This window comes from Kogia breviceps, chromosome 2, assembly GCF_026419965.1.
Source record: "Kogia breviceps isolate mKogBre1 chromosome 2, mKogBre1 haplotype 1, whole genome shotgun sequence".
In the NCBI taxonomy this organism is placed as follows: Eukaryota; Metazoa; Chordata; class Mammalia; order Artiodactyla; family Physeteridae; genus Kogia; species Kogia breviceps.
The window spans coordinates 194,832,314-194,844,848 of NC_081311.1; the positions used below are offsets into that span (position 1 = coordinate 194,832,314).

The 12,535-nt window shown below is 39.0% G+C and overlaps 1 protein-coding gene across 6 annotated transcripts in view; it reads left to right on the top strand.

Moving 5' to 3' along the window:
- GIGYF2 (GRB10 interacting GYF protein 2) overlaps nucleotides 1-12,535 on the top strand; it is a 129,897-nt gene that overhangs the window by 96,959 nt on the left and 20,403 nt on the right. For all 6 annotated transcript variants that reach the window (XR_009334062.1, XR_010839252.1, XM_059054378.1 and 3 more), the window contains one exon: nucleotides 2,662-2,898. Coding sequence is in view for 4 of the 6 variants with exons in the window: in XM_059054378.1 (XP_058910361.1) it covers nucleotides 2,662-2,898 (237 nt within the window). In the remaining 2 variants the exon portion in view is untranslated. The remainder of the gene's footprint in view (nucleotides 1-2,661; nucleotides 2,899-12,535) is intronic.

The window sequence follows — 12,535 nt, forward strand, 5'->3', positions numbered from 1 at the left end:
AGGTAGATTTTTTTTATTAGAAGATTTTGTTTTTAGAACAGTTGGAGATTTTCAGAAAAATTGGGATGATAGTGCAGTTTATTATTATTACTATTACTATTATTATTTTACATTAGTATGATACATTTGTTATAATAAACCAATATTGACTCATTAATAAATCAATATTGATGTATTAGTATTAACTAAAGACCACAGTTTATTAACATTTCTTCAGCTTTCCCCCAGTGTTCCTTTTCTGCTCCAGGATCTTCTCCAGAATATTGCATTTCGTTGTCATGTCTCCTTAGCTTGTTCTTGGCTGTGACAGTTTCTCAGACTTCCCTTGTTTTTGATGACTTTGCCAGTTTTAAGGAATACTGGTCAGTGTATTGTAGGGTAACCCTCTGTCGGAGTTTAAGTTTTTCTCACAGTCAGACTGGAGTTATGGGTGTTTCAGAAGAAGATCACAAAAGTTAAGTACCATTTTCATCACATACCAAGGGTACATATTACCAACATGATTTATGGTTATTGATGTTGACATTGATCACCTGGCTGCAGTAGTGTTTGTCAGGTGTCTCCACTGTAAAGTTACTCTTTTTCCCGCTTACTATACTCCTTGGAAGGAAGTCACCATGTACAACAGTCCACACTTAGGGGTGTAGGTTTTTATTTGTTGGTTGGATTGACATGAAGCTGGAGATTACCTGCTTTTGCTTAAGTTCTTGATTGAAACTCTTTGAGAAAACTAAATTCTTTAGAGGTAGATAGATAACTTCCAGGTTAGATTCTTTGGTTTATTCATTTAACAGTTAATAGATTTTGTTAATATACCATATGCCAGTTGTTATGATTGTTTTTGCTGGTAGAGTCCATAACTTTTTAAGAAATTGTTTCTGTACTCAAGAAGCTCACAGACTACGTAGGTGATGATTTTACAAGAAGTAAATGCCACACTTCAGATGCTTTCAGCTGAAAAATCAAAATAGTCACCTGAAAATGGCTTAAACATTAGATAACGTTATTGCCTCGCATATCAAGGTGTTCTTTGGAAGTAAGGCAGTTTAACATGAACTTCAGTGACTCCATGATGTCATTAAGGATCCAGGTCCTTTGCATGCTTCTCCTCTGTCGTCTCCTGGTGTGCTGACTTTTTCACCACCTGGTGCACACCCTGCTCTACCATTTCTTGGTATGTTGACCTTTTTTTTTTTCTGGCTGCATTGGGTCTTAGTCTTAGTTGTGACACGTGGCATCTTCATTGCAGTGCGTGGGCTCTTTCTTCCAGCACACGGGCTTCTCTCTAGTTGTGGTGCGTGGGCTCAGTAGTTGTGGCTCGCAGGCTTAGTTGCCAGCGGCACGTGGGATCTTAGGTCCCCGACTAGGGATTGAAATTGCGTCCCCTGCATTGGAAGGTGGATTCTTAACCACTGGACCACCAGGGAAATCCTGGTGTATTGACTTTGGAGTTCACATTTTTTGCCTCATGGTTAGGAGTTTTGGATATCATACCATACCCTGTACCCAGAAAGGGAGTGGCCCTTCTCTCATGCTTCTTTCCTTTTGTCTGGGAAGAATATCTTTTCTGGAAGCATCCCTTTGGCCTAAATCAGATCACATGGCTGTCCCTGTTTACGCTGGAAGCTTAAAAAGCAAAATCTGGCATTTTAAACCTTGGATATGACAGGAGGTTCTGTCTGCAAAGAAGCAACCTGAAAGGAATTTTTGCTGGATAGGTAGTAACAGTTGCTGCCACAGATGGGCTAAGAGCAAACGGAGAGAGGAGGACAAGGTATAGTTGGGCATAATCAAAAGGCAGAGGGGAAGTCTACCTCCTGAAGGCTAGGGAGGTACTCGTAGAGTTGTTGGTGTCTGCCCTGAGTTCTGGAGAATGGAGGGGAATGTTCTGTCTGGATAAGCTAGGCAGGGGTCCCCAACCCCCAGGGTCTAATGCCTGATGATCTGAGGTGGAGTGCATATAATAATAACAGAAATAAAGTGCACAATAAATGTAATGAGCTTGAATCATCCCGAAGCCACCCCACCCCCACCCCCAGTCCTTGGAAAAATTATCTTCCACGAAAACGGTCCCTGGTGCCAAAAAGGTTGGGGACCGCTGAGCTCTAGAGCATTGCAGGTGCAGCAATCAGACTGCATGGAGGAAGGCCAAGAAAATTCCACAAGGCGCACGGAATGGTTTTGAGGGAGGGAAGCAGCAGGAAAATGAGCCAGGGTACTGCAGAAAGTAGTAGAGGGGTAGAGGATGGATCAAGGAGAGACCTTCCAAGCGGCCTGTGAGCCATAACGGGTGAGAACCTGGGATGGAGTTAAGTGGTTTTGTAAAGTTGCTTTGGGTCCGGAACTGACTGAGGCTTTACTGGTAATCCGTATTCTTGCAGGTCCTGACAGCTCTTTGCACTCAGCACCCTGAAAAGCTGTCTCTGCCTCAATGTTGGAATAGTTTCTAAGAGACTTGCCTGCAGTTTGTGGTGATCTCTAAGAGATCAGCACTTACACAGATGTTCAAAGTGACATTCCTTTTATGTAGAAATTAGCAAATAAATTAAACATGATAATTATCCTGTAAGCATGCCTCTGACTGAAGCCTTGAAAAGTGATTCACATTTTTTTTAAAAACACAGTTAAATTTTATTATCATTTACTTTTCCTTCTGGGAAGGAAGAGGAGGCTGCGAAATGGGCCCGGGAAGAAGAAGAAGCCCAGCGTCGATTAGAGGAGAACCGGCTGCGAATGGAAGAGGAGGCAGCCAGACTCCGGCACGAGGAGGAGGAACGGAAGAGGAAAGAGCTGGAGCTCCAGCGGCAGAAGGAGTTACTGCGCCAGAGGCAGCAGCAGCAAGAGGCTCTCAGGAGGTTGCAGCAGCAACAGCAGCAGCAACAGCTGGCGCAGATGAAGGTAAAGCCTAGACACCAACTAGACCAGACCAGACCATCCGTAGGAGCTACTTGTTAGCCATGTTTTTTTTAGTTAAGTAGATGCTGGCAGTGCAGTAGCAGTGAAGCAGTGTACTTTTAAAATGTTAAATATTGCTACCTTCGTTTTTTGATCAAGGAAACAATACGATGCATTGTACTTTGTGTTAGGCATTTAAACAAGGGAAGAACAAATAAAAGAGGGTAGGACACGAGCAGTGATGCAGGCAAAACCAAGTAAGTCTGTATGGTTCATAAATTTAAACATTGGAGTGCCTACTCTGTGTCATTTCAGCACTGCTAAGACAAAGATAAATGAGACAAGGCAACTGTCCTCAGAGAGCTCATAGACTTATGAGGGCAGGAAACATAAACATTTGGATGTATAAGTAGGAACCATCATACAGGGCTTGAAACATAGCTGACTATGAGGGTTTATTGAAAGTTGGATTGAGGTGATGTGTGCAGAGTGTTGTTTTAGGAGGATTCAAAGCATTATTTGAAATAAGTAGAAAGTGAGACTGGGAGACCAGTAAAGAGAGTGTGATGGTGGTGCTAAGAATGAGTAGGGCCAGAGGATGAGAATTGGCCTAATAGCAATCAGCAAGACTTAGTGGTTCTCTGGATCTGAGGGACAAGGGCAGAAGTTGGAATGGCTCTTAGATGGAAAGCCTCCAATGACTGGGAAAGTAGTGGGACTGTTGATGAACTCTGAGTAATTAGAGAGGGAGGAGCAGGTTTATGGTAGGGTCTGCATAACTTCTCATGGGGTGTATGGCTAGCCATAAGGCTTAGTGTCCCTGGTCTTCAGGGAGCTCGTGGGATAAAGACATAAACAGAAAATTAGAATTCAGGGGGGTGGGTGTAGTGAGAGAGGGGGCATGAAGCAGTCATTCTCAGGGTGTGATCACCTGGGGATTTGTTAGGAATGCACATTCTTGGGCCCTACCCCAGACCTACTGAATCAGAACCTCTTAGGAATGGGACCCAGCAATCGTGTTTGAATAAGCCCTCCAGGGATTCTGATGCTCACTAATATGTGAGAACCACTGTCCACCTGAGAAGTTAGGGAAGAATTCCTGAAAGAAGGTAACTTCTAAACTGAGTCATTAAGGGAGGGAAAAATTAAATTTAAAGGAAAAAAAAAAAGTCAAACAGACAGCTTGGGGAATAGAGGGTGTTTGTGAGAGCAGAATAAAGTTGCTGGAGAGTGAGATATGAGATACGTGTGGCCGGGGTTCATATCAGCGTGGGCTGTATATACTCTATTAAGAAATTAGGACCTAGAGTGGTGAAAAGAATTTTCAGCTAGGAAATAACACTGCCAGATTTGCAGGAGGGAATAAGTCACTTTAAGAGCTGAATAGGAGATGGACTTGAACAAAACTGGAGGTCAGTAGACCATTTGAGAGGGGGTGATGGAATTGTGCAGGCAAGAAATAGAAAAGTTTGATCTAAGCCTAGTGGTGGCAAGACTGGAAAGGAGGAGTTGGAGAAGCTGCTGATAACTGAGTGCTTGCTTTGTGTCAGGCACGTACTGACAGTTTTCCTTTTTTTTTTTTTTTTCCACAACCACCCTTATAAAGCTTAGGTATTAATACCTGTGTTTTACCAAAGAGGAGAAATGTTAAGCTAAATCGCTTGCCTTGGGTCCAGCTGAGAGTTGATAACACAGCCCTGTATTAGAACCCATGTGTCTGTGGCTCCAGGGCCTCGAAAAGGCTGTCAAAAGACTTTCTTGGGCTTCCCTGGTGGTGCAGTGGTTGAGAGTCCGCCTGCCGATGCAGCGGACATGGGTTCGTGCCCCGGTCCGGGAAGATCCTACATGCTGCGGAGTGGCTGGGCCCGTGAGCCATGGCTGCTGAGCCTGTGCGTCCAAAGCCTGTGCTCCGCAACGGGAGAGGCCACAGCAGTGAGAGGCCCACGTACTGCAAAAAAGACTTTCTTAAGAGGCCCTACATCACAGGATGTGGTGCTGATCAGAATATGGGGGTGAGAGAGAAGACAAAGGCAGGGGTAACTTCCAGATCTCTAACTTCTCTGTGTCATTTGTGTGTCTGGTTTTGCCCTCCTATCCTCCCATGAAGACTGTAGAGCTACTTTATGGATAAGCATTCTGATTGAAGATAAAGAGCTTTAGATGGTTATGAGGAATTGCTGGAGGCTCTCGTGAGAGAAAAGCTTTTTAAGACGGCTTTATTTAGGTATCATTCACATACCATGCAATTCAGTCAGTTAAAGTGTACAAGTCAATGGTTTTTAGCATATTTATAGATAGGTGCAACCATCAACACAATAGATTTTAGAACATTTTCATTACCACCCCCAAACCCTCTAACTGTCACACTCCAGCCCCTATTTTCCCCTAACTTAGGGCTAAGTAACCCCTAATCTATTTTCTGTCTTTATTCTGTCTTGCCTATTTCTAGACATTTCAGATCAATGGAATCATATAATATGTGGTCTTTTGTGACTGGCTTCTTTGATTTAGCATAATGTTTTAAGGTTCACTTGTAACATATATCAATACTTTTACCCCTTTTTTATAACTGAATAATATTCCATTGTGTGGATATGCCAGATTCTGTGTATTATTCATCAATTGATGGACATTTGAGCTGTTCTACCTTTTGGTTTTTATGACTACTGCTGCCTTAAATATTTATGTACAAGTTTTATGTGGATACACACACACACACACACACACACACACACACACACACACACACACATTTAGAAGTGTAATTCCTGAGTCATATAATAACAGTGTGTTTAATGGTTTGAGGAACTGCCAGACTGTTTTCCAAAGTGGCTGCACCATTTTACATTTAGTGTATGAGGGTTCAAGTTTCTCCACATTCTCATCAACCCGTATTATCTGACTTTTTGATTATAGCCATCCTAGTAGGTGTGAAGTGATAACTTGTGATTTTGGTTTGCATTTCCCTGGTGACTTGTGATGTTGAGCATCTTTTTATGTATTTATCGACCATTTGTATATTTTCTTTGAAGGAATGTCTATTTAAATCCTTTGCCTATTAAAAAAAAATTATTTATTTATTTTATTTATTTATTTTTGGCTGCGTTGGGTCTTCCTTGCTGCATGCGTGCTTTCTCTAGTTGCAGTGAGCGGGGGCTACTCTTCGTTGCAGTGCATGGGCTTCTCATTACATTGGCTTCTCTTGTTGAGGAGCACAGGCTCTAGGCACGCGGGCTTCCATAGTTGTGGCTCGCAGGCTCTAGAGCGCAGGCTCAGTAGTTGCGGTGCACGGGCTTCGTTGCTCCGCGGCATGTAGGAACTTCCTGGACCAGGGCTTGAACCCTTGTCCCCTGCATTGGCAGGCGGATTCTTAACCACTGCGCCACCAGGGAAGCCCTCCTTTGCTTATTTTTAAACTGGGTTGTCTTTTTATTACTGAGTTGTTTTTTTTTTTTTTTTTTTTTTTTTTGCGGTATGCGGGCCTCTCACTGTTGTGGCCTCTCCCGTTGCGGAGCACAGGCTCCGGACGCACAGGCTCAGCGGCCATGGCTCACGGGCTTAGTTGCTCCGCGGCATGTGGGATCTTCCCGGACCAGGGCACGAACCCGTGTCTCCTGCATCGGCAGGCGGATTCTCAACCACTGCGCCACCAGGGAAGCCCTATTACTGAGTTTTTTAAGGGTTCTTTATATGTGCAATATTTAAGTTCCATATCAAATGATTTTAAAATATTTTCTATTATTTTTTTTTCACCTCCTTGATAGTGTCCTTTGATGCACAAAACTTTTAAATTTTGATAAAGTCCAAATTATTTTTGTTGTTGTTGTTGCTTGTGCTTTTGTTGTCATATCTAAGAATTGCTAAATCTGAGGTCATAAAGTTTTACAGAATCCCATGTTTTCTTCTAAGACTTTGTAGTTTTAGCTCTTTGATCCATTTTGAGTTAATTTTTGTAAATTATGTGAGGTAAGGGTTTGACTTCATTCTTTTGCATGTGATTTATCTGGTTGTCCTAGCACCATTTGTTGAAAAAACTGTTCTTTGTCCACTGAATGGCTGTGGTGCTCGTCTTAAAAATTAGACATGTGGGTTCACTTCTGTGCTCTGAATTCTAGTCAGGTGATCTGTATAATTGCTATGCTAGTAACACACTGCTTTGACATTACTATTGCTTTGTAGTTAAGTTTGAAATCAGAAAGTGTGAGTCCTCGAAATTTGTTCTTTTTTTTCCATATTGTTTTGGCTCTCCTGTGTTTCAGTTCCATATGAATTTTAGAATGAGTTTGTCAGTTTTCACAAAGAAGCCAACTGGGATTCTGATAGGGATTGCATTAACTCTGTAGATCAGTGTGGGGAGTTTTGACATCTTAACAATATTAAGTCTTCTAATCCATAAACATGGGATGTTTTTATATTTATTTAGATCTTCTTGAATTTATTTTCAGTGTTTTATAGTTTTTAGAATATAAGTTTTGTACTTCTTTTGTTAAATTTATTCTTCAGTATTTTGTCTTTCAGATGCTATTGTAAATGGAATTTTCCAAATTTCACTTTCAGATTGTTCTTTGCCAAGTGTATAGATGTACAGTTGATTTTTGTATATTGAAGTTGTATTCTGCAATCTTGCTGGACTGGTTAATTAATAGTGTCTTAGTGATTCATTAGGATTTTCTGTACACAAGATCATGTTATCTGCAAATAGAGGTAGTTTTACTACTTTTTCCCCCAGTCTTTTATTTATTTTTCCTGCCTAATTGCCCTGGCTAGAACCCCAGTACAGTGTTTAATAGAAATGGCAAGTGTGAATGTTCTTGTCTTATTTCTGATCTTGGGTTGATGTGGGGGAACACATGTAGTCTCTCACCATTAAATTTAATGTTAGCTGTGTGTTTTTTGTAGATGCCCTTTGTTAGGCTAAAGGAGGTGAGGATTTTTATGTCCATGTTCAGAAGAGGTGTTTGTCTATAGTGTTTGTTTGGTTTCCCCTTGTGATTTCTTTGGTTTTGGTGTCAGGGGAATGCTGGCCTTGGAGAATGAGTTGGGAAATGTTCCCTCCAATTTTTTGGAAGAGTTTGTGAAGAATTTGTATTAATTCTTCTTTAAATGTTTGGTAGAATTCAGTGGTGATGAAACCATTTGTGCTTGGGCTTTTATTTGTGGATATTTTGATTACTAATTCCATGTCTTTACTTCTAATAGGTCTGTGTGGATCATCTGTTTCTTCTTGAGTTAGTTTTGGTTAGTTTATATCTTTATAGAAATCTGTCTTTTTCATCTAAGTTATCTAATTGATTGTCAAGCACCTGTTCATAGTATTCCTTTGTATTTCTTTTTGTTCCTGTAAGTTCAGTAGTGATGTGCTGCTTTTATTTCTGATTGTAGTCATTTGAGCCTGTTGGGGTTTTTTCCTCATGGACAATCAGGTTAAGTCGGTTTTGTTGATATTTTTAGAGAACTGTTTTGGTTTCATTGAGTTTTCTCTTTTTCATTTATCTAGTTCATTAACTTCTTCTTTCATCTTTATAATTTCTTGCCTCTGCTTGCTGTAAGTTTAGTTTTCTCTTTTTCTCTAGTATCTCAGGGTAAAAGGTTAGTTTTTTATTCATTTGATATCTTTCTTCTTTCTCAGTTAGGCATTTGCAGTTATAAATTGCTTTAGCTGCTACCCATAAGTTTTGAGTTCTTCTTTGATCCATTGGTTGTTAGGAGTGTTTTAGTTTCACTTATTTGAGAGTTTCCAAAATTTATTTCTTACTCATTTCTAATTTTGTTCCGTTGTGATCAGAGAACATACTTTGTATTATTTCTATTCTCCTAAATGAATTATTGAAGTTTTATGTCTTAGAATAAAGTTTTATTTCTGGCATAAAGCTTTACCTTCTTTAGGTCTATCCTGAAGAATGTTCCATGTTCACTTGAGAAGAACATATAGTCTACTCTTGTTGAGTGGAGTGTTCAATAGATGTTTACTATGTCTAGTCAGTTTATAGTGTTCAAGTCTTCTAATTCCTCATTGATCTTGTAGTTGTTTTGCCTCTGACTGAAAGTGGAGTATTGAAGTCTCAAAGTATTACTGTTGAATTGTATATCTCCTATTTCTGCCATTTCTTGCTTCATGTATTTTGGTGCTCTCTTGTTAGGTGCATATGTTTATAATTGTTATATATGTTCCTGCTGTATTGACCCTTTTATTATCATAAAATGTTCCTCTTTATCTCTATTATTTTTTTTGTTTTAAAGTATGTTTTGTCTGATAATGGTATAGTGATTCCAGCTCTCTTGTGGTTGCTGTTTGCCTGGTAAATCTTTGTTTATTCTTTTACTTTTGATCTGTTTATACCTTTGAATATAAATTACATCTCTTTTAGACAGTATATTCGATCTTATTTTCTTATCCAGTCTGATAATCTCTGCCTTTTTATTGGATTCTTTAACCTATTCACATTTAATGATATTATTGATATAGTTGGATTTATATCTGCCATTTTACTTTGTTTTTTACATCCTTTCTGTTTCTCTTCTTTTACTGCTTCTTTTTGCGTTAAATAAATTATTTTCTAATGTAGCATTTTAATATCCTTAATGATTTTCATCACTGTATTTTCTTTGCGTTATTTTCTCAGTGGTTGATCTAGGGCTGACCATACACATCTTAACTTACCAGGATCAACTTCAGATTTACTCTAAATTCCAGTTTGACACAGATATGCTACTCTCTTAAAGCTCTGTTCCTTTTTTCTCCTTTTTGTAGTATTTTTGTTGTATCACATCTTATAAATGTTACAAATGCAATGATAAAATGCTATATTTATTACTTTATATTATATTGTCTCTTAAAGACGCTGAGAGAAGGAGAGCAAGTATGTACATATAGCTTTTGTTATATAACCTTATTTATCATTTCTCCTTCTCTTAATTTGTACCTGTGGATTCAAGTTACCATATGGAGTCATTAGCTTAATACAGCTTTGTTTTCACTTAACTCCTTTGTGCCTTTTTTTTTTTTTTTTTTTCTTTTGCGGTACGCGGGCCTCTCACTGTTGTGCCCTCTCCCGTTGCAGAGCACAGGCTCCGGATGTGCAGGCTCAATGGCCGTGGCTCACGGGCCCAGCCGCTCTGCGGCATGTGGGATCCTCCCAGACCAGGGCACGAACCCGTGTCCACTGCATCAGCAGGCGGACTCTCAACCACTGCGCCACCAGGGAAACCCTGTGCCATTTTTGACATATTAGATTTTTGTATGTTATAGGTCCAACAATATATATACATTGTTTTATACAGTTGCTTTTAAAATCAGTTAAAAGAGGAAGAGATATACATATACTACTGTTTTTTATAATTACATAATTAATTTTATTGCTGCTCTTTGCTTTCTCATGTGGATTCAGACTATTTTCTAGGGTCACTTGCTTTTAGCCTGAAGAACTTCCTTTAGTATTTCTTGTAAGGTGAGTCTGCTGGCAACAAATTTTCTAATTTTATCTGGGAATGTCTTTATTTCACCTTCATTTTTGAAAAGTAGCTTTACTGAATATAGAATTCTTGGTTGACAGTTTTTGTTCTTTTGAAGACTTTGAATATCTTATCCCACTGCCTTCTGGCACTCATTGTTTCTGATGAGAAGTCAGATGTTGATTTTATTGGAATTCCCTAGTAAGTGATAATTTGTTTTTCATCCTTATTGCTGCTTTCAAGATTTTCTCCTTGTTTTTGGCTTTCAGCATTTTTACCATGATAATGTGTATTTGTGGATCTCTTTGGGTTTATCCTATTTGGAGTTTGTTAAGCTTCTTGAATATGTAAATCAATGTATTTTCTATAAATTTGAGGTTTAGGTCACAATTTTTCTGCTCCTCTTTCCTCTTCTTCTGATACTTGCGTTATGCACATGTTGGTGCACTCAGTGGTATCTCACATTTCTCTAAGGCTCTCCATTTTTCTTTATTCTTTTTTTCTCTGTTCTTTGGATTGCGTAATCTCTGTTGCTCTCTCTTCAAGTTCACTAAATTCTTTTGCCAGTTCAGATATACTTTTGAGCTCCTGCAGTGATTTTTCATTTCATTTATTACATTTTTGAACTCCAGAATTTCCTTTTGGTTCTTTTTTGTTTATTTTTAAAAATTTATTTGAATTTTATTTAATTTATTTTTTTATACAGCAGGTTCTTATTAGTTAACCATTTTATACATATTAGTGTATATATGTCAATCCCAATCTCCGAATTCATCACACCACCACCCCACCCTCCTGCCACTTTCCCCACTTGGTGTCCATAAGTTTGTTCTCTGCATCTATGTCTCAATTTCAACCCTGCAAACCGGTTCATCTGTACCATTTTTCTAGGTTCCACATATATGTGTTAATATACAATATCTGTTTTTCTCTATCTGACTTACTTCACTCTGTATGACAGTCTCTAGATTCATCCACGTCTCTACAAGTGACCCAGTATCGTTCATTTTTATAGCTGAGTAATATTCCATTGTATATATGTACCACATCTTCTTTATCCATTCGTCTGTCGATGGGCATTTAGGTTGCTTCCATGACCTGGCTATTGTAAATAGTGCTGCAGTGAACATTAGGGTGCATGTGTCTTTTTGAATTATGGTTTTCTCAGGGTATATGCCCAGTAGTGGGATTGCTGGGTCATATGGTAATTCTATTTTTAGTTTTTAAAGGAACCTCCATACTGTTCTCCATAGTGGCTGTATCAATTTACATTCCCACCAACAGTACAAGAGGGTTCCCTTTTCTCCACACCCTCTCCAGCATTTGTTTGTAGATTTTCTGATGTTGTGTATTCTAACCGGTGTGAGGTGATACCTCATTGTAGTTTTGATTTGCATTTCTCTAATAATTAGCGATGTTGACAGCTTTTCATGTGCTTCTTGGCCATCTGTATGTCTTCTTTGGAGAAATGTCTATTTAGGTCTTCTGCCCATTTTTGGATTGGGTTGTTTGTTTTTTTTAATATTGAGCTGCATGAGCTGTTTATATATTTTGGAGATTAATCCTTTGTCCATTGATTCATTTGCAAATATTTTCTCCCATTCTGAGGGTTATCTTTTCGTCTTGTTTGTAGTTTCCTTTGCTTTGCAAAAGCTTTTAGGTTTCATTAGGTCCCATTTGTTTATTTTTGGTTTTATTTCCATTACTCTAGGAGGTGGATCAAAAAAGATCTTGCTGTGATTTATGTCAAAGACTGTTCCTCCTATGTTTTCCTCTAAGAGTTTTATACTGTCCGGTCTTACATTTAGGTCTCTAATCCATTTTGAGTTTATTTTTGTGTATGGTGTTAGAGAGTGTTCTAATTTCATTCTTTTACATGTAGCTGTCCAGTTTTCCCAGCACCACTTATTGAAGAGACTGTCTTTGCTCCATTGTATATCCTTGTTTCATTTGTCATAGGTTAGTTGACCACAGGTGCATGGGTTTATCTCTGGGCTTTCTATACTGTGCCATTGGTCTGTATTTCTGTTTTTGTGCCAGTACCATATTTATTGTCTTGATTACTGTAGCCTTGTAGTATAGTTTGAAGTCAGGGAGTTGATTCCTCCAGCACTGTTTTTTTCCCTCAAAAGACTGCTTTGGCTATTTGGGGTCTTCTTTGTCTCCATACAAATTTTAAGATTTTTTT